General features: G+C 42.2%; 1 protein-coding gene and 1 long non-coding RNA gene across 2 annotated transcripts in view; one reads left to right on the forward strand and one right to left on the reverse strand.

The window, feature by feature from the left end:
* Window positions 1-6,272, reverse strand: part of LOC125463580 (uncharacterized) — a 27,692-nt gene extending 21,420 nt beyond the window's left edge. Inside the window, exon 1 of the long non-coding RNA XR_007249863.2 lies at window positions 5,876-6,272. This is a non-coding gene — a long non-coding RNA (uncharacterized LOC125463580). The remainder of the gene's footprint in view (window positions 1-5,875) is intronic.
* Window positions 5,936-14,428, forward strand: LOC125463579 (uncharacterized). The gene is made up of 5 exons (XM_048555002.2): window positions 5,936-6,103; window positions 9,719-9,786; window positions 11,041-11,114; window positions 12,110-12,489; window positions 13,258-14,428. Exons 2-5 carry the CDS (start codon window positions 9,734-9,736, stop codon window positions 13,384-13,386), a joined length of 636 nt encoding a protein of 211 aa, XP_048410959.1. The 5' UTR covers window positions 5,936-6,103; window positions 9,719-9,733; the 3' UTR covers window positions 13,387-14,428.
* Window positions 14,429-21,416: the final 6,988 nt, after the last annotated feature.

Here is a 21,416-nt window from a genome sequence, read left to right on the forward strand (position 1 = left end):
TCATCAAGTTATCCTTTCGTGCCCTCCTTTCTATATTCCTCCAACATTCTGTCCATCTTTTCTGATAGTATTTCAGTTTTATTAATTTCTGGGTAAATCATTTTTGTGCCTTTTCAAATGTCTTTATACTGTCATGGACAAAAGGACACAATAAGAGACCAGGGGATTTATTTCAGTGTTTTTCAACATTTATTTAAGCCCAAAACAGCAATGTACTATTTGGTTTCCTTCTTTCTGTTTCAGTCGTGCCCATTACTGTGTGAAGCATGTTCCTCATACCTTGGTTTTAGAATTCCAATTATCCTTTTAAACAAAGCCCTTTTCTGATGAAGGATCTAGGCCCGAAACGTCAGCTTTTGTGCTCCTGAGATGCTGCTTGGCCTGCTGTGTTCATCGAGCCCCACACTTGGTTATCTTGGATCCTCCAGCATCTGCAGTTCCCATTATCTCTGATCAGAATAACTTTGCTGCTTCCAACCAAACCAGTATCCAGGAAATGAAGGAGGACAGGAGTGGAGGTAAATGATACAGAAGTGTCTGAAAATGTAATCAAGTGATCAGACCCAGTCATTTTTCTTTAGCCCAGCAAAAGTTTGCCCTTTTTTTTAAAGAAAGAGCCAAAGTTAAACAGGAAACTATAGATCAGATTACAGGGGTTTTTGGGTTTTATCTTCATGCCCCCTGGCCATGATGATATCCCTAGAAAATGAAAACCAGAACTGTGCACAGTACTCTAAAGGCTGTCCTAATAACCAACAAATAGGAGTTGCAGCTGGCCATTCACCTGTTTGTTTGCTCGACTATTGAATAAAATGGTGGCTGACCCTGTCTCAACTTGGCGTTCCTGCACTACCCTTCACAAGCCCATGAAATCCTTAGAATGCAATCTCTTTGAGTATAGCCAAGGGCAGAACATCCATAGTTCTTGAGGAATGGAGAATTCAAGAGAGTTACTAGCCTCTCAGGAGAGATTTTCTTGTCATCTTAGTCCTAAATGGCTGGATATCCTGTTCTATGACTGTGTTTAGTTCTGTAATCTTACCAACATCTACTCATCCAAGCTCCTTTTACATGTTTAATTTGACCAGCTCCCACTCTGCTAAACTCTCAGGAATATTGTAAAAGGAAAATACTTCAGATACTGGAAATCTGAAACAATAATAGAAAGTCCTGGAGAAACTCAGCAGGTCTGATAGATTCTGTGGCCAAGAGAAACAGCATTAACATTTTGAGTCCAAGATGACGCTTCTCAAAGAATATAGGCCTGGTCATGTCAATTTATCCCACAAGGGCAACTCATCCCAGGAAGCTACCTAGTGAGTCTGTATTGTCCCTGCACACTCTAAGGCAAGGAGAACAAAATTCTGTGCAGCATTGACAATGTAGTCTCACCAGCCTTGGTGCTGGGCCCACTGTTGTTTGTAATTTGTGTAATTGATTTGGATAAGAATTTAAGAGGCAAGTTTGCGGATGACACCGAAATTGGTGTGTAGTGGACAGTGAATGTTGTCTAAGAATGTAGTGGGATCTTGATCAAAAGGGCCATTTGGCTGAGAAATGGAAGATGGAGCTTAATTTAGATATGAGATGTTGCATTTTGGTAAGGCAAACCAGGGCGGTATTTACACAGTTAATGGTAGGGCCCTGGGGAGTGTTGTGAAACAGAGACCTAGGGATGAAGGTACATTAGCTCCTTCAAAGTGGCATATTTCAAGCAAGTTGCCCATACTCTTCAATGGATACAAGCCCTTCCCATCCAACCTTTCCTTCCAAAACAATCCAGTATTCCAGGCACTAATCTAGTAAGCCTTCTCTGAAGTGCTTTCAACATATTTACAGCCTTCCATGGATAAGACCAATGTACATCAGTTATACATGGTGGTCTGAAATAAGCATATTGGTTAGCTTAGTTGGCTAGATGGCTGGTCACAATATAGTGTGACACCAGCAGTGGGGTCATTTCCCACATGGGCAGAGATCCCAGGAAGGTTGGAGATCACAAGAACTGCAGAAGCTGAAGTCAGAGTCAATACAGTGTGGAGCTCAAGGAACACAGCAGGTCAGGCAGCTTCAGAGGTGCAAGAAAGTTGATGTTTCAGATTGGGACCATTCATCAGGACTGGGGAGGGGCAAGGGAGCTGGGAAATAAATGGAGGGAGGAGGAGATGGGGCTGGGGATGGTAGGTGGGATGGTGATAGGTGAGTGCAGGTAGGGAGTGGTGGGGATTGGCCAGTGAGATGGGAGGGGGCAGATAAGTGGGAGAGAAGATGGACAGGTGGTGTCAGGTCAAGGAGGTGGAGATGAGAAGGAGGGTTGAACATGGGATGAGGCTGGGAATGAGGAAATTTTGAAAATCCACGTTTAGGCCATTGGGCTGTCGATTCCCAAGGCAGAATATGAGGTGTTGTTCTTCCAGTTTACATGTGGTATCATTGTGACAGTGGAGGAGGCCCAGAATACACACATCACCAAGGAAAGGGGAGTTAAAATGGTTGGCAACCTGAAGGTGGCATTGATTATAGCAGATAGTGCAAATGCTCCGTGAATCAGTCACTGAGTGTGAGCGCCGTCTCACTGATATTGAGGAGACTACTTCGGCAGCAATGGATACAGTAGACCTGGTTGAAGGATGTACAGGTGTCAGATTTGGAAAGTTTATTTTGGGCCTTGAATGAGGGTGAGGGGGGAGGTGTAGGTGCAAGAGTAGTACCTCCTGCAGTTGCAGGGAAAAGGTGCCGGGAATGGTGGAGTTGGTTGGGACTGTGGAACGGACCAGGGAGTTGCAGAGTGAGCGGTCCCTACAAAAGGCAGATAGAGGTGGGGAGGGAAATATCTTTTTGGTCATGGGGTCGGATTGCAGGTGTGTAATTGGCGGAGGATGATGTTTTCGATGCAGAGTTGGTGGGGTGGTATATAAAGACAAGGGGGGAATCTCTCCTTATTTTTGTCAGGGGAGGAAATTTGAGGGCAGAAGTGTGAGAAATGCAGGAGATGTGGTTGAGGGCATTTTTGATCACCAGGGTGTGGGGTGTGGATGGGGGTGCAATGTTGCAGTCCTTAAGTAGGATGACGTCAGTGAGTAGAATGCTCCATCTTGGGAGCAGATGTTTGGAGGCGGATGAATTAGGAGCAAGGGATCGCATTCTTGCAGGCAGGTGGGTGGGTGAGAGGAGGTGTAGTCGAGATAGCTATGGGGGTCAGTAGGTTTGTCGGAGATGGAGACAGAGATGTCCATGAAGGGGAGGGAGGTATAGCGAAAAAATACGTACACCTTGACCTGTAATGGAAACGTAGCTTTCTATTCAATTCCCTCATTATAAATAACATTCCATTAAGTGTTCTAAATACTTTATTTGCGCAAATGGTGGAGTATTCTTTGGACCACACTTTACCAGCAACACTTTCGAGCTTTAGTCACATTGCTTCCCATCTACATCACCCGACATTTTGAGCCTCCACATTGCTGGCATGACTTCCCATGCAAAGTGGAAATCAACAACTTGACTGTTGATTCTTGACTGTTATTACTCTATTCTTCTTTTTCCCATTTCCAATATAGCTAAAAAGTTAAAACAGAGCAGAGGAAGAAAATGAAGAAATCGCTTTTTCTTGCTTCTGCTTTAGTTGGAAGATTAGAAGTTAATTCCTGGAGACACCAAGACATGACTGGAACGTATGTAACCTCCCAAGTGAGGCATCACATGACCGTGCGGTTCCCCAGCGGGTGTTTATTGCTTGGACTCAATCATTTTCATTTGAGATATTTTATTTGAAACTTGATATTAGCGCAGTCCAGAGTTTAAACACGACTCTGGAAACCTGAACGAGTTGAAGTTTGTCCAGAGCCTGAAACTACATCCCTGCACTCGCCTGAGCAAGTTAGCCATGGCGAAGTCAGAGGCTTCACTTAACAGCAGAGACAGAGAGGGGGACTGGCTTTGCCCCGCCCACATTTTTGTTAGCTGCTGGGATGATCATAAACATTGACTCAGAAATTCCACTCGGTCTGAACAGTTCGTCGTCTGGGGGGAGAAAAAAGAAGTTGACAATTCAGAATTGTGACCTTCTTAGATTCATAGTGAGACCATTCAGCCCTTCATGTCTATACTTGTTAAAGTGAACCAGATGCATATACGGCAGTAGGACCCTTCTCACCCCTAATCAATCGCTATAAAACCAGTAATTCACTTTATTCATTTCACAAATGCATATTCATTATTATTAAATGATAAATACTCGTATGATTGTTGGCTCCACTTTCAGATCAATCTTGGTGCAACAAAACTGAAATGGCCTGAACCATTAAGGGCGTTCAGTAGGTCTGGACTGAAACTTTATGGAAAGGTTAAAGTTTTGTTTTCTCCTTTTTTCTCAGTGGGCCTGCCTGAAAGCTATCAACATTTTCAATTCATATTAATGTTTCCACTTTTCACGTGTCTCACTTGTATGGACACAATTATCCTTCCTGTGAATGCCTCTTATCAGATCATTAAAATAAGCACATTCCTTAAATAAACACATTGCTGGAGAAACTCAGCAGGTCTGGCAGCATCTGTGGGGTCAAAGCAGAGTTAACACTTCGAGTCCAGTGACCCTTCTTCAGAACTGATTTTCGATTCTTATAGATCTCTAGCACCCACAGTTCTTTGTTTTATTTTAGGCAAATTAGTGCCACAGCTGTTTACACAGAGGTCTGAACTTAAAAACAAAACATGCATTAGCTTCGTGATAACAAAGTGTGAAGCTGGATGAACACAGCAGGCCAAGCAGCATCTCAGGAGCACAGCTTTTGTGCTCCTGAGATACTGCTTGGCCAGCTGTGTTCATCCAGCTTCACACTTTGTTATCTTGGATTCTCCAGCATCTGCAGTTCTCATTATCACTGATCCATTAGCTTCGTAACAAGCAACGATGTTGAAAACATAGAGGATGTAAACTAGACTGTAATGTGAGGGGGTTGAATGTGAGCTGTAACAATGAGGATTTGCAGTGTTGGGTGTGAGTTGGTGCATATGGAATGTTGCAAAGTGAGGATTTGTTGTGTGAACTGGTGCACAAGATATTACGATGTGAGGATTTTCAGTGTTGAGTATGAGTTGGTGTGTGACAATGTGAGGATTTGCAGTGTTGAGTGTGTGATAGTATGCAGAGGATGTCACAATGGGAGCAAAATCAAAAGAACTGTGGATGCTGTAAATTAGAAACAAAAACTAGAGATTGCTTGAAAAGCTCGGCAGGTTTGAAACATCTGTGAAGAGAAATCAGAGTTAACATATCGGTTGATTTCTCTCCACAGATGCCAGCAGGCCTGCTGAGCTAGTTTCCAGCAATTTCTATTTTCTGTCACAATGTGAGGATTTGGAGGGTGAATTGGTGTTACAATGTAAGGATTTGTAATGAGTTGGTGTATGTGCAGTGTGACAATGTGAGGATTTGCAGTGTTATGTGTAAGTTGGTGTATGTGCAGTGTGACAATGTGAGGATTTGCAGTGTTATGTGTAAGTTGGTGTATGTGCAGTGTGATAATGTGAGGATTTACAGTATAAAAACCAAAAGAACTGTGGATGCTGTAAATCAGAAACAAAAACAAAGTTGCTGGAAAAGCTCAGCAGGTCTGGTGGCGTATGTGAAGGGAAAAAAAGAGTTAATGTTTCGGGTCCGGTGATCCTTCCTCACAACCGCAGTGTCAAATGTGAGTTGGTGCATATGGGGTGTCACAATGAGGATTTGCAGTGTTTTTGTGAGAGTTGGTATAAGTGAGTGTTTACAGTGAGGATATACAGTGTGAATTGGTGAGTGTTTACTGTGAGGATATACAGTGTGAATTGGTGAGTGTTTACTGTGAGGATATACAGTGTGAATTGATGTACATACCGTACTGTCAGTATTATTCAAGGTGCGCAACGGGGCGGTTACGAGGGAGACGGTCATGTGATCCATTGCTTCCGGTGTGCTGACGCTGCTGGAATTCGGTTGACGTCGCCATTTATCTAGTGAGCGCTGGGAGCGAGAGTACGGTGTGAAGGTGTCTCTGCTTTCAGAGCTTCAAAGGCTCCGGCGTTACTCCTGAAATTCGGGTTATTGTTCGGTATACCTGGTCAGGTAGTATGATTCTTCTTTAAAAACCTCTTTTTAACCTTTTCTTGTAATTTCTGGGGCAGTTGCTTGGCCGGTGTGCTTTGGACACCGTTTCTCGTTGCTGTTGCCGTCCTCTTGCATTGTGTTGTCACTTTTTACTTGAGTGATATTGTTGCGGCGGCGGCGGGGGGGGGGGGGGGGCGGATGCCTTTGTCCGGGCAAAGTGTGCGCGCGGGCAGCGAGGGTGTGCCGCACATGCGCAGTTTGATGACAACCCGAGGGTGAACAAGCAGCCATAAAGCTGCTCAGAGCTAACGAAGTGTGGGGCTGGATGAACACAGCAGGCCACGCAGCATCTTAGGAACACAAAAGCTGACGTTTCTGGCCCAGTCCCTTCATCAGAAAAGGGGGATGGGAAGAGGGTTGTGAAATAAATAGGGAGAGAGGGGGGAGGTGGAGAGGAGACAGACAAGTTAAAGGGGCGGCATGGTGGCTCAGTGGTTAGCATTGCGGCCTTACAGCACCAGGGACCTGGGTTTGATTCCAGTCTTGGGTGGACGTTCTCCCCGTGTCTCTGTGGGTTTCCTCTGGGTGCTCTGGTTTCCTCCCATACTCAAAGATGTGCGGGCAAGGTCGATTGGCTGTGCTAAATTGCCCGTAGTGTTGAGGGGTGTGTGGGTTTTAGGGGGATAGGTCTGGGTGGGATGCTTCAAGGGGCGCTGTGGACTTGTTGGGCTGAAGGGCCTGTTTCCACAGTGTCGGGAATGTAATCTAATCTAGAAAAAGGGGCGGGGATGGAGCCTGTAGAAGTGAGTATAGGTGGGGAGGCTGGGAGGGGACAGCTCATTCTGGGGAGGATGGACAGGTCAAGGGGGTGGGATGAGGTTAGGAGGTAGGCAGTGAAGGTGCGGCTTGTGGTGGGAGGAGGGGATAGGTGAGAGGAAGAACAGGTTAGGAAGGTGAGGACGAGCTGGGCTGGTTTTGGGATGCAGTAGGGGAGGGGAGATTTTGAAACTTGTGAAATCCATGGTGATACCATTGGGCTGCAGGCTTCCTAAGTGGAATGAGTTGTTCCTGCAACCTTCAGGTGGTATCATTGTAGCACTGCAGGAGGCCCATGTCATCGAAGGAATGCGAGGGGGAGTACTTGCCCTTGCAACTGCAGGACGTGCTACACTTGCCCCCACACCACCTCCCTCACCCAAATCCCAGGCCCCAGGAAGACTTTCCACATCAAGCAGGTGTTCACCACATCTGCCAATGTGGTATACTGCATCCGCTGTACCCGTTGTTTCCCCCCTATATTGGGGAAACAAAGCGGAGGCTTGGGGACCGCTTTGCAGAACACCAATGCTCGGTTTGCAACAAACAACTGCACCTCCCAGTCGCGAACCATTTCAACTCTCCAATGCATTCTTTCGACGACATGTCCACCCTGGGTCTCCTGAACTGCCACAACAATGCCACCCGAAAGTTGCAGGAACAGCAACTCATTCCACTTAGGAACCCTGCAGCCCATTGGTATCACTGTGGATTTCACAAGCTTCAAAATCTCCCCCCCCCCACCACTGTATCCCAAAGCCAGCCGAGCTCATCCTTGCCTCCCTAACCTGTTCTTCTTCTCCCCTATCCCATCCTCCCACCTCAAGCCGTTCCTCCATTTCCTCCTCCTAACCTCACCCCGCCCCCTTGACCTGTCCGTTGCCCCCGGACTGACCTATCCCCGCCTACCTCTCTACCTGTACCCATCTCTACAGGCTTCATCACCTCTCCTTTCGCTTATCTATCCCCTCTCCGCATTCGATCTGCCTTCCCCCTCCCCCCCCCCCCTTTTATTTCAGAACCCTCTTCCCCCTCCCCCTTTTCTGATGAAGGGTCTAGGCCCGAAACATCAGCTTTTGTGCTCCAAAAATGCTGTTTGGCCTGCTGTGTTCACCCAGCTCCACGCTTTGTTATCTGCAGTTCCCCAGCATCTGCAGTTCCTGTTATCTCTTTAAGATATTAGGCTTGTGTTTGCAGTTAGAAGGCTCAAGTCAGAGGCATGGCCAATGAGATGAATTTAAATGAGAAGTTGCTGGAGTTCTTAAATGCTGAGGGGTTCAATCTATTTATGAAAAGGCATAATCTAAATAAGACTGAAACAGAAAGCACCTGTTCCAACGTGTGGGGATGAAAAGTAGGAATTTTTTCAGTTTTTTTTAAATGGGATCTTCAGTGTGAGGAGATAAGCCTATTCGGAGGTTGGGGTTTTGTTTTGAGACACACTATTTGTGCTGACAGAGTTCAGGGAATCTAAATTGTTCCAGTTGGTCAATGTGAAAAGTTAGACAACCATTCTGTGCTGAAGAACGCCGCGTGCTGTATTGTCCCAGCTAAGTTCTACAAGTGGGAAATGTATGACTCCATGACTACATAAAGCTGTCTTTCATTTTGAGTAGTGTTGGTGAAACTTTAGAAATTCTGAAATTGGTTTAAATTGTGAAATTAGTTGTATTGCCTGTTTTAAAAAAAAAACTACTGGTGAGAAGTTAAGGACATGGGTAATTTGCGTTCATCTGCATTGGATAAAATGTAAATTCAAGTGTTTTGGAATTCTAAAGGAATCTCAATACCAGATTTCTTTTGAGGATTCCTACGGCACCTGCTTCTGGATTTCTTGCCACTTACTTTGTGGGGATGGTCATGAGTTGAATTGTTTGCTTGAACACTTCTTTTTATTTCCAACCTCTCCTGTGAATAATATCTTCTCCTCCAGGGACGGAAATAATTGATCTTTTGGCCTAGAAAACATGGTTTCAAAACACCAAGTTTTATGAACCTTTTAAAATAATGGCTATCAAAGCTCCCTGTTTTGTACTTAGTTTTTTTTTTGCAAGTGAATTGGGCAGAGCAGAGAGATAGAAAAGCACTTTGCTGTTTCTGGTTGCCTCTCCTAAAATCAAAAATAGAAACTACTTAAACGTAAAAATGCATGCCAGCTTAAGACAAGAATTTCTTGAGGGTTGGAACTCTGCCAATGGCCGTGGTGACAGTGTCCTTGTGTATATTTAAGACTGCAGATCTTGAGCCAAGGGGAAATTGAGAGTTATGGAGAAATGGCATGGGTGTGAGGGGTGTTGGACCTGTCCAGATCCATTTAAATGATGGAGCTGGCTTGAGGGGGCCCATTGACCTACTCCTCTATTGTGACATGGAATTACCTTTTTTAATCATTGCATTAATTGGGTTCCAGTACTGTAATCCGGGTAAAATCTAAATTTTAAAAAGGTAGTTGGTGCTATTGCCTGCTAATATTGATAAATCCAGGCTAAAGTATGCAGGAATTGTTCAAAAAGACTTCTTCCCAAGGTGGATTGAAATTTTGTGCATAAACTGATTTAATTATTATTTAGCAAATTAATATAACTTATTTATCTATTTAGTATCTGTACTCTTTAAATTGCTTCAATTTGACCTTCACCCTTTAGGACTCCTCAACCCACCATTTCTGCTGGTAACCATTCTTTGCTTTGGATTATTTCCCTGTAATGCTTAATTTCCTTAAAGATAAGGAGAAATTTAATTTTTGGCATTGTATTTGGTGCTCTTGCACATGGAAACATACTAAATTTAATTTCTCTTGTTTGGAATTTTCTTCAGTTCACGTGACTAGAGATGGAAGCTGCTCTAAAGTCAGCTTACTTGAATCTTCCTGAGAAACCAAAATGGTAAGTGTTCTGTTTTTGTTATTCACATGAAATGATATGTCACCTCAGTATGCCAAAAGATATTTTTATCCAGTGGGTCACCAATAAAAGCATATGTCTTGCTATCTTGAGTGAGTGGGTGGTTCATGACTGTGCAGCTGAACCCAAGGCCTTTTTCTGGCAAAAGTGACAGATTTGGTTATGCTTGTTTTGTTTTCAGTTGCCTTGCTGTTAACACAAAGGAAATGTAGCCATAGATCGAGAATCATGCAGCATTGAAGTAGACCCTTTTGTCTATTTCACTTTTATCTAAGATCACACTTAGCTAAATAAATTCCATCTGCCATTCCTCGGCCTGTTGGCATATTTGATCAGGGTTCCATTGTACACTCAGACATAAAGATCTTCACTCTTCTCTACACCACTTTAGTATCCTTTGCAAACTTACTAACCGAACCACCTCTAGTCACATCCACATCACTTGTATAAATATCAAGCAGTGGATCCAGCGCATTGCTGGTCACAGGCCTCCAGTCAGAAAAACAAACATCTACCATCCTGTGACTCCTACCTTCAAGAATATTTTGTATCCAGTTGGTTAGCTCTCCCTGGATCATTTGTGATCTAACATCACTAACCAGTACACAATACAGAGCTTTGTCTACGTGTACTTCAGTAAGATATTTCACAATGTTGAGTGCTCTGCATTCATCAACCTTCTCTGCACCCTCTTCAAAAAAAAAACACTTCCAAGTTAGTCAGCCACTACTTTCCTGTGCACAAACCAGTGTTGACTGGTCAGCTGGAGACAATCGGGTAATGATGTTTGGGCACCCATAGTACACAGTCATCCCTTTCTTATTTCTCAGTTCTATCCACAAACCTCATTGGATGATCTCCCAGGAGTGTTCTCCCTAAGTACAACTAATGTTATCCCTAGCCAGAAACAACACTCCCTCTCCTCTCCTCTCCTGCCTCGCTTTCTGTAGCATCTATACCCCAGGAACATTAAGCTGCCAATCCTGTCCCTCACTGAGCCATGCTTCTATAATGGCTGTGATATCCCTATGCTGACCCAATCTCCAGTGAGGCTGTTGTGCACAGAGTTTGCTTACTATTCAGAATCTCAATTACTTTTGTGATCATGATTGCATTGATCAGTTCACTGCCTTGAGTATTACGCATATAAACTTAAACATTTGACTCCTACAGTAGTTTTTCTTTAAAGTCAGTGTTGCATATGTAAATTTATCTGACTTGGATGCTCTTTATTAGGTTGGATGATATTAGAAAGGTCACAGAGCTGGGAACGGGTGAATGTTATGAAGACTTTCGCGGACTGAAACCAGGTAAGATACTTCAGGAAGAAAAACAGAAGTTGCTGGAAAAGCTCAGCAGGTCTGGCAGCATCAGTAAAGAAAAATCAGTTAATGTTTTGGGCCTGGTTCTGAGGAAGGATAACTGGAGCTGACATGTTTCTTCAGATGCTGCCAGACCTGCTGAGCTTTTCCAGCAGCCTCTGTTTTTGTTCCTGATTTACAGCATCTGTAGTTATTTTGGCTTTTACCAGGTAAAGTACTTCCCCTATATAACTGAATGTTAATTAAAGTGGGATTGACTTTGTCTTTTTTTTAAATGTTATGCGGTTAAAAATTGCCTTTGGTTTTAAATTCAGGCACTGAGATGAGCCAGTCATGTAGATACCTTGATAGAGTATTAAAGTTGAGCTAAGTTGTTTGTTTTTAGCACTGTAAATTGAGGAAGCTATATTGTTTGTGTAACTTTAAATCTGAAGCACTGGAGTATTGTAAAAGGATGTAATTTAAAGGTTTTTCAATAATTCTGTCATCATATCTCACAACCCCTTGTCCCTGCTCATGTTCCAGTGCAGCCTGTCTCTGACTGATTTAGTAGTGAGTCAGTTCACATCCTGGTTTTTCATGGGAGTTTCATTTTAACTTGACACATCTGGCTGGTTTGCTAATTCGTTTCTCTCCCACCCACCTAGTGTACTTCTATTCATTCTTTAGTACAGCTTTTGCATACCCGTCCTTGTTCATTTAATGTTGTGCTGGCTGTTAAATCTACTGCTGTCATCAGGGTCTATGCAAAATGACTGCTTTGTAGTTCATTCAGGAGTTTTTAATTATCCATTTTAAATGGCTTTGGATGAAGCCTGCTGTCTATATGGTTCTTCATCTCCAATCAGCTGTAGTTATTCAGTCGCTGCCCTAACCAGATTTGGATAGCTCGATTTCACTAAACCTGAAATATTTCTAAATTGCTTGCCTGTACCATATTGAGTAAGCAATGGATTTCATTATACTTAACTTCTCATTTTTAGGTGGAAAATATTTGCAACTGGTATCAGATAAAGTGAATCTTCATAGAGGAAAGGCTGTGAAATTGCCAATGGACATTCCACTAGTAATTGGGGGCCTGGATGATACTGTTTACTGGGGAAGGCCTGACCTGCTTAAATGTTGGGAAGATCTCTATTTGCCCCAGAGAATGGATATGGTGGTCTTGGGCATGATTGAAAGTTATCCATGCCTGGCGCCAGGGCTTCAGCTTGTCATCCTCGCTGGTAAGGATGGTTCAGTATTTGCCTATGAAGAAGAAATGTTGCACAAAATTGCCAGTGATTTGGAAGAGCTCTTCTGCAAAGGTCCAGTATTTCCTGGAACTGAAATCTATGAATATGGCAGAGGTTTCAGGCCAAAGGTAAGAATATTGCTAAAAAGACACGTTGACTTTTCTTCCCCCTTGCAGTCAAGGGCAGAATCACAAAAATACCAACTTTCCAGAAGAGCAGTTTATTCTGCATGAGAGGGTGCTAGTGGGTCAAGCTTCAGTATTTTTAAGCAGAATGCATGTTCTGCATTATGAAGTCCATTATATAAATTGGTGACGTCAAGCTTTGCTTTCCTAGTACCGAAATGCATGATATGTTGTGAAGGAAATATTAAATTTTGATATCAGCCATAAGTTGCCTTTGAGCAAGGAACTTCTGAACAGTTGGACGTTCTGGCTGGTTATCATATGAAATCAGTTTGTTCTTTTTGTTGTGCATTTGCATTTAACAGCTGTGCTTTGCTATAGAGCCACATTAACTTGCCATTACTAGAGTATAAGGAATGGGAGTTTATTACAAGTGTATTGTAATGTGACTCTAAGCAAAAAGAAACCTGAGCACTGATTCTTAACTGAAATGGTTATTTAACTGTTTGGAATGCCCTCAATTGTGCCTGCTTAGTGGGTTTTTTAAATGCTCTTATTCTACCTTCCCTTCTCTCCCTCCCCACTTTTTTAAAACTTAAATATGATTGCTGTTTCTTTAGCTTCAAATAACATGTTCACTTGTTTTGAATATTCTACTGTACAATAGGATTCTAACAATACATCTGGGACTTGTGTATCTGTAATTGAGGTTTGTTTGTTTATCACTCCAAGCTGCATCATGGTACAAGTAAAAGCATTGATCTGTTTCAGAATAACGAAGAATATATGGCAGCCCTCAAAGAAGCTGGGTTGGAAAAGATCTCCCAAGATACAAGGAACTTCATCAGCAGAAATGCATCTGAAATGAAGAAGCTGGTTGATGACTTGGATTTCTTGTGATATTTTAGGTCTGTCAGTGAGTGGAACAGTGTTACTACTTGGACAGCCAGGTTTGTGTGCGCTGTTTTGCAGCTCAGGACATTGTTTCCAAGAAAGGTATTTCATAGTTCCATTGTCCCGTTCATGCCCAGTAACATGATCACAATATCATCTGACATGTCCTTGCAACTTGTCAACATAAGAGCTGTGACAAAATTAACCTTAAATGACTGAGACCATGTGCTGTAGCATCTCAATAAAAAAAAACAAAGAACTGCAGATGCTTACAATCAGGAACACAAACATAGTTGCTGGAAAATCTCAGCAGGTCCGGCGGCATCTGTGAAGGAAGAAGAAAGTATACATTTCTGATCTGGTGACCCTTCCTCACTGAACCTGAAACGTTAACTCTGTTTTTTGCTTTCACAGATGCTGCCAGACCTGCTGAGCTTTTCCAGCAACTGTTTTTGTTGTTGCAGCAGCTCATTTGAAAGACTTACAATGAAGGGGAAGCAACTGTTTATTTTAAAGTTACCGTGTAACTAATGAATGTTAGTTTGCAACAATTTGCACATGAGGTTAATCTTGACTGAAGAGTCAGTGTTAGCTTGCTTTCTCTCTGTGGATGCTGCCTGATCTGCACGCTCTCTCTTTTTTCAGTACACGTTCAAGCATCTGCAATAATTTGGTCCGACAGGGTGAATCTTTTAAATTAATCACCCTTCAGCTATGTACTGAGGTTTGGAGTGACCTAAGTCTTGCTCGAAATAACATCACGCTATGTGGTAACATTTCCCATGGAATGCTGATGTGTCTATTTGTATAATTCAGAAGTTTTCTGAATAGACTTTAATGGGTTTGGGAATAATACTTAATTTAGGAATAGGAATTAAAATTAAAATGTAAATTTATAGATCTCTTTGACTTGCGTTAGTACACTTCATGTGTATGCATCAGTTCTGAAGCTGAGCAGCTGTTGTTCTGCTCTAACTGTAATAAAATAGCTTCCATTTTGGATCAGTCCTCTTTTTGAGTGAAAGTGACAATAAACAGCATCACCTAGCATGAAGTTCTTTTTTTTTCTTTAAAGTGTAGAAATTTTGTGGAGCTTATTTTTCTCGTAATATTATTTGTCAAAGCATTAGTACACTTTGTTCCTCAGGCAGGCGTGACATGAGATTACTCTAACATGAGAATAGGACTGCATAACAAACAAGTGAGGAAGGAGCATGTAGTCTATTAAATGCTCCACAGTCAGAACGGCTAAACAGTTTATGAATCTAATCACTGCCGTTGCGTTTATAATCACTAGTAATATCGTGGAATGCCAACTGGAAGTGCCGTGTAACTGCAGTGGCTATAAGACCTGGTCAGAGGAATACTGGTGATAATTCACTTCCAGGCTGTCTGAAGTCCGGCCGTCATCCACTAGGCACAGATCAGCCATGTGATGGAATGGTCTCCATTTTTTTTCCAGAATGGATAAAACTCCAACAATTGAAGCTTGACAGTCTTCAGGACAAAGCAGCCTGCTTGACCCCAACACCACACCAATGAACATTTGCTCCTTCCAACAATGATGCTGCATACTGCCTAAATATGCCCTACACCAAAGATCCCTTGACATCGTGTGGGGTATAGGGGGATGGATCTGAGTGGGATTCTTCAAGGCGTGGTGTGGACTTGTTGGGCCGAAGGGTCTGTTTCCACACTGTAGATAATCTAATCTAATCTATTTCCAAACCTGTGACATTTCTATCTAAAGGACAAGGGCAGCTGATACATGGGAACCTCACCATTCTAACTTAAAAGAATGTCGCCATTTTTTTAATTGCTGCTGGGTTAAAAATCCTGGCATTCTCAGGTGGCATTTTGGCCCTACGGTAGGTGGACTGCAGTGGTTCAAGCAGGCCGTTTACCACCACCACGCCCACCTCTACAAGGGCAACTCAGGCTGGTATACCCTTACCATGAATTTAAGTCTCCTGATGCCACAGTGTGGGGTTGAACTGCTAATGTGTAACAGTTTTAAATGTACGACCTCTTGAATGACAATGATAATCACAACTTCATAGAAAACTTAAGTGACTTGCATGCTACCTAGGCGGATAATGCTGGTTTTAAAGGGTTGACTTGAGCTTATCATTCTAGCTTGCCAGTGAGGTCATTGCTGGGTTAAAAGATAAAGCTTTCTGATACTTCAAAGCAAAATACCCTCTACTGGATTGGATCTTATATAGGTTCTTATTCATTCTTACCGTAGTCCATCAGGTTTCCCCTGGATATCAGCATCCCAAGGCAGTTCTGTATACGCAAAAGTAGTGCAAAAAAACCTTCACACAGTGCAGAATCACAACTGAACTTGCTTCTGTGAACTTGTCTGAAGAGCCAAGTGAAACGCTATCAGCCATTAATCAAGTAACCCCACACATCCTGAGCTCAGTATCACTTTGGATCACACTTACATCTGTGCTAGGTATATGTAATAAAACTTTCTGACTCTGTCCAATTGCTAACTATTTGATCAGTTTGGCCACTGGCAAATGTCAAATATGTGTTTTCTCAGTTGAGTTTAATTTTTCTTTTTTAATAACTTGACTCTAGCTAGCTTGCTCAATTTACTGATCCATTTGTCATTCAATCAGCATGTTTATCCAGCACTATCCTATGATCAAGGATGTTATTAATTTAGCATATGTTGTCAAAATCTAGTTCAGAGTGCAAAGTCCAGCTTTACAGTTAGTGTTACTTCAGTCCATTACCAAGCTAAAACATGCAAGCATGCACATTCCTTTGGGCACAAACATTCTGGACAAGCAACCTTTTTTATTATTTAAAACCATAGAACATAGGAGCAGAAGTAGGCCATTCATCCCCTTGAAGAGCAGAGCAGAATAGACACCAGTCACAATTGATCTGATAATGCTCAACTCCACTTTTCCACCTTGCCCTATAATCGTCAGTTTCCATTTACTGATTTAAAACTTGGGCTGGCTCTGTCTCAAATAAAAAAGAAGAAAGAAAATTACAGTACAGGAACAGGCCTTCGGCCCTCCAAGCCTGCGCCGATCGAGATCCTCTGTCTAACCTGGCTTCTTTCCTCCTCTCACTTTGAACTCATGACCCCTAGTAATTGAGTCCCCCACTCTGTGGGGGGGAGGGGGAGCTTTTTGCTATCCACCCTGTCTATACCCTTCATGATTTTGTAGACCTCAATCAGGTTCCCCCCTCAATCTCTGTCTTTCTAATGAAAATAATCCTAATCTACTCAATCTCTCTTCATAACTAGCGCCCTCCATACCAGGCAACATCCTGGTGAACCTCCATATATATACCTCCGAATATACGTAATGACAAGGCTGCAGCAGCCTTTTGCAGTAAAGAATTCTGCAGATGAATTCTACAGGCCACCTTCAGCTTGTTCTAAAATTGTCATTCTGACTTGAACATATATTGCTGTTAATTCATTGTCGCTGGATTAAAATCCTGGAATTCCCTCCCTCATGGCAACCTGCAGCTGTTCAAGAAGGCAGCTCACCATCTTAAGAGCATCCAGGGCTAGGCAATAAATGCTGGCCAGCCAGTGATGCCCACAGCCCATAAATGCTCTTCCCGAAAGGGTAATCATTTTCTGCATTTACCTTGTCAAATTCTGTAAGAATCTTTCAATACAACTGCTTCTCATTCTATGTTCCAGTGAGAAAAAGCCCAATCTAAAGACTGCTACTCAAGACAGTCCCTCTATACCTGGTTTCTGCCTAGTGAATCTCTTCTGAACTGCCTCCAATTTCAATCTGGGTCACCATTTGACTTTTTACCTTCTTGAATTCAAGTTAATACAGCCGATTCAGGGTTACTACCTACATTTGTTTTAATAAACTATTTCAAGATTACGTGTACAGCTTCAGACTGACTTCCACAACAAAATAGAACTTGTTTTAGAACATAGAACAGTACAGCACAGAACAGGCCCTTCAGCCCACGATGTTGTGCCGACCATTGATCCTCATGTATGCACCCTCAAATTTCTGTGACCATATGCATGTCCAGTAGTCTCTTAAATGACCCTGCTTCCACAACAGCGGCTGGCAACGCATTCCATGCTCTCACAACTCTCTGTGTAAAGAACCCGCCTCTGACATCCCCTCTATACTTTCCTCCAACCAGCTTAAAACTATGACCCCTCGTGTTAGCCATTTCTGCCCTGGGAAATAGTCTCTGGCTATCAACTCTATCTATGCCTCTCATTATCTTGTATACCTCAATTAGGTCCCCTCTCCTCCTCCTTTTCTCCAATGATAAAAGTCCGAGCTCAGTCAACCTCTCTTCATAAGATAAGCCCTCCAGTCCAGACAGCATCCTGGTAAGCCTCCTCTGAACCCTCTCCAAAGCATCCACATCTTTCCTATAATAGGGCGACCAGAACTGGATGCAGTATTCCAAGTGCGGTCTAACCAAAGTTTTATAGAGCTGCAACAAGATCTCACGACCCTTAAACTCAATCCCCCTGCTAATGAAAGCCAAAACACCATATGCTTTTTTAACAACCCTGTCCACTTGGGTGGCCATTTTAAGGGATCTATGTATCTGCACACCAAGATCTCTCTGTTCCTCCACACTGCCAAGAATCCTATCCTTAATCCTGTACTCAGCTTTCAAATTCGACCTTCCAAAATGCATCACCTCGCATTTATCCAGGTTGAACTCCATCTGCCACCTCTCAGCCCATCTCTGCATCCTGTCAATGTTGCGCTGCAGCCTACAACAGCCCTCTATACTGTCAACGACACCTCCAACCTTTGTGTTGTCTGCAAACTTGCTGACCCATCCTTCAATCCCCTCATCCAAGTCATTAATAAAAATTACAAACAGCAGAGGCCCAAGGACAGAGCCCTGTGGAACACCACTCACCACTGACTTCCAGGCAGAATATTTTCCTTCTACTACCACTCGCTGCCTTCTGTTGGCCAGCCAATTCTGTATCCAGACAGCTAAGTTCCCCTGTATCCCATTCCTCCTGACCTTGTGAATGAGCCTACCATGGGGAACCTTATCAAATGCCTTACTGAAGTCCATATACACCACATCCACAGCTCGACCCTCATCAGCTTTTCTAGAATTGGTCTGAGATACGAATGGCTTCTATAGTGGGGCTGAACTGGACAGATTCTATTCTGGAATAAGTTAGCCAGTCTCGACCAAGGCAGCACTGAGGGCATTATGGTCAGACACAACATTCCTAAAGGAGAGGCAGAGGTCCTCATCAACCAAAAACACCTACTCGGTGTCTGTGTGCAAATGCTAAGCAAGGATAAAGTATCCCTTTGCTCACATTACCAAATAAAACATCCGCACTGACTGTTTAAGCTCACTGACAAGGAATTTTGTTCTTAACAAAGTACTGGCGTGCTCTGATTAACACCAACTCACTCATATTGCTAGTAAACCGTTGCTTCTTTCTGAAGAACCACACCATCTGCTTCAATCATTTCCGTGCACTGTGTTTTGAATGAAAAATAACTTTCAAACGGTATCTCACAACTACTTCAGGAACTTTATCTGATCTTCAAAGTTCTAATATGTCAGTGTTAGAGAGTTTCCAAAAAGCATTTAAAGAATCTGCAACAGGTCAAAGACTGGAAGAAGTTATAGGATTTGTTTTAGATCCAGCAAGTGAAAAATAAGTGAATCCACTTTATACAGAAAACTGCCCCAGGTATTAGAGTGTCTCAATATTAACAAACAAGCAAATGTTAAAACACACAAAGTTTAAAAAAAAATTCACCAACATTTGTTTCAAAGAAACCACAGAAACAGCATGATTCCGTGTTTTCTTTCTACTGTGGTACAGAAATGCTATGGTCAACAAAGTATGACCTGGAGTATTACTGTAAAACAGACCACGTGTGTTGATAAATCTCAGTGATAAATCCCAGAAGTAGCAAGATAAAACAAAGAGGGATCATTGAAATTGCTATTTAGTGAATAGTCTCCTAGATTGTACATTAAGAATGCATCATTGCTAAAGACTATGAAGACCAGGCAGATAAAGGTATTGATCTAAACTTTCTCCTTTAATAACAACTAAGTGTTGAATGACAAATGTATAGCTTTCAACAAAGCAATAGTTGGCACTTACAAATCACACCAACAGCACTGCAACTTGTTCATACTTAGCTCAAGGAATTGCCTTAAGGCTCCTGCTAAATGTAAGTATGTACTACATAGAAGCACGGACAACATTTTATCCCTAACAAGAATGTACAGCACATCTCAAAATACTTAAACGCTGGGTCTAAGCCAATCTTAAAGTGAAACTTGACCTTTCCAGAAATGTACCATCTATAAACAACAATCCAGTTCCCCACATAATGATCAATTACATTTAACAACTCAAGGGGTCAACTGAGAAAAGATATTGCTGGAAATACATAGCGGTCTACCACTACTTTCAAACTAACAGGATAGATTTAATATGTAGGTGTAACCTTTTCATGAGAATTAAAATATTAAAATCAATAACACGTTGAAAAGAAAAGCTGTGAGGCACAAAATGTAAAAAGGTAGAGCAACTTATTCATTTCCCATTGTCAGTCCAGTCACCACAAATAGCAGTTAGTGTTATACTGGGGATTTATATTCACCTTTAGCGAGATCATTTTGACTAGTTTTGATGCCACAGTGAATTAAGGAGTCACAAAGGGCACAGTTAAAAAAAGGTCATTTTGCCCTTGGTATTCTTCTCTCAACCATGGCAACAGGGAAAGTTGGAAAAATGTGAAGCTTGTTCTCATGTACCCATTCTTCACTTAAGAAAAAGTATTAACCCACTTCCTTGTTTCCAGTTGTTTTGATTGGAAAGAAAGTGGAGAAAGCTGTGAATAGATCCTAACATAAGACAATGGAACAGTATTTTTGACCAAAAACAAATAATGCTAATTATTTCGCTGACACTTGTTCTGAAGTGCAAGCTCAACAGGTTCGACCACTTTCCCCAAATTAAATCAACAGCACGGAAACAAAAATTATTCAGGTTCATATGGCGCCTTGCAATTTCTAATGAGCGTTAATATTTCTATGCCTTGCATCCTATAACAGGTGTTCATTGAATTTGAATGATTTTGATCACTTGCTCCCTTGAACCTGTCTCCATTTTAGTTTCTGAGATTTCACTGACATTATTCAAATCAAGAAAGCTAGATTACATTCCATATTTTATGTTCGACATTCTTTCTTAACTGTTTGAAGCCAGAGAGGGTCATAAACTTGAATTTCATTTCCCGATTCAGAAAATCACATGACTTTATTCATGACTGACGTAAAATGACAAAAAAGCATCCAAGACTAGAAATTCAAGAGTAAATCAAAGACACAAATCTATATCCTCACAATCATGTCATTAAACGTGTATCATGGAAACATGCATGAAGAAAACAATGGCAGTTTGGGGCACTAGCAGGCAGCATCACAAAAAACAAGAGTCACAACTAGATCTTCCCACTTCTGCGGTCCCGGTCAGCAAAACCAGGATGGTGGAGTAACATTCAACAGAAACGTAGCAGGACCATTCATTAAGATTTACAAGTAAATTACTTGCCCTATTTAGCAGCAATGAAGAAAACAGATTCTTCCCTTGAAAGAAATTAATCAGGAACAAGCTGACTGTTCTTGCTAAAAAGCCTTTCTTAAATTATAGGCATACACAAACACCATTGGGAAGAATAGATTTCTGTGATTTTGACCCAGCAACAGTAAGGGATGGCATGTGGGTTGGAGGACACCCTACAGATGGAGGTGTTCTCGCATATTTGTTTTTGTACTCCTAGGTGATATATGAGTTTGCAAAGTAGAGTCGAGGGAGCATTATTGTGTTACTGCAGTGAATCTAGTAGATAGTACTCAATGCTGTCACTTTCCAGCATGGTGAAAGGAGTGAATTTCAAGGCGGTGGGTGCATGGGATGTCAATCAATTGGGCTAATGGACAGCGTAGAGCTTTTTGTGTTGTTGAGCTTCACTCATTTCTGACTTGAGCATTCTCAGGAGTGGACA

This window comes from Stegostoma tigrinum, chromosome 22 (genome assembly GCF_030684315.1).
Source record: "Stegostoma tigrinum isolate sSteTig4 chromosome 22, sSteTig4.hap1, whole genome shotgun sequence".
NCBI classification, from domain to species: Eukaryota; Metazoa; Chordata; class Chondrichthyes; order Orectolobiformes; family Stegostomatidae; genus Stegostoma; species Stegostoma tigrinum.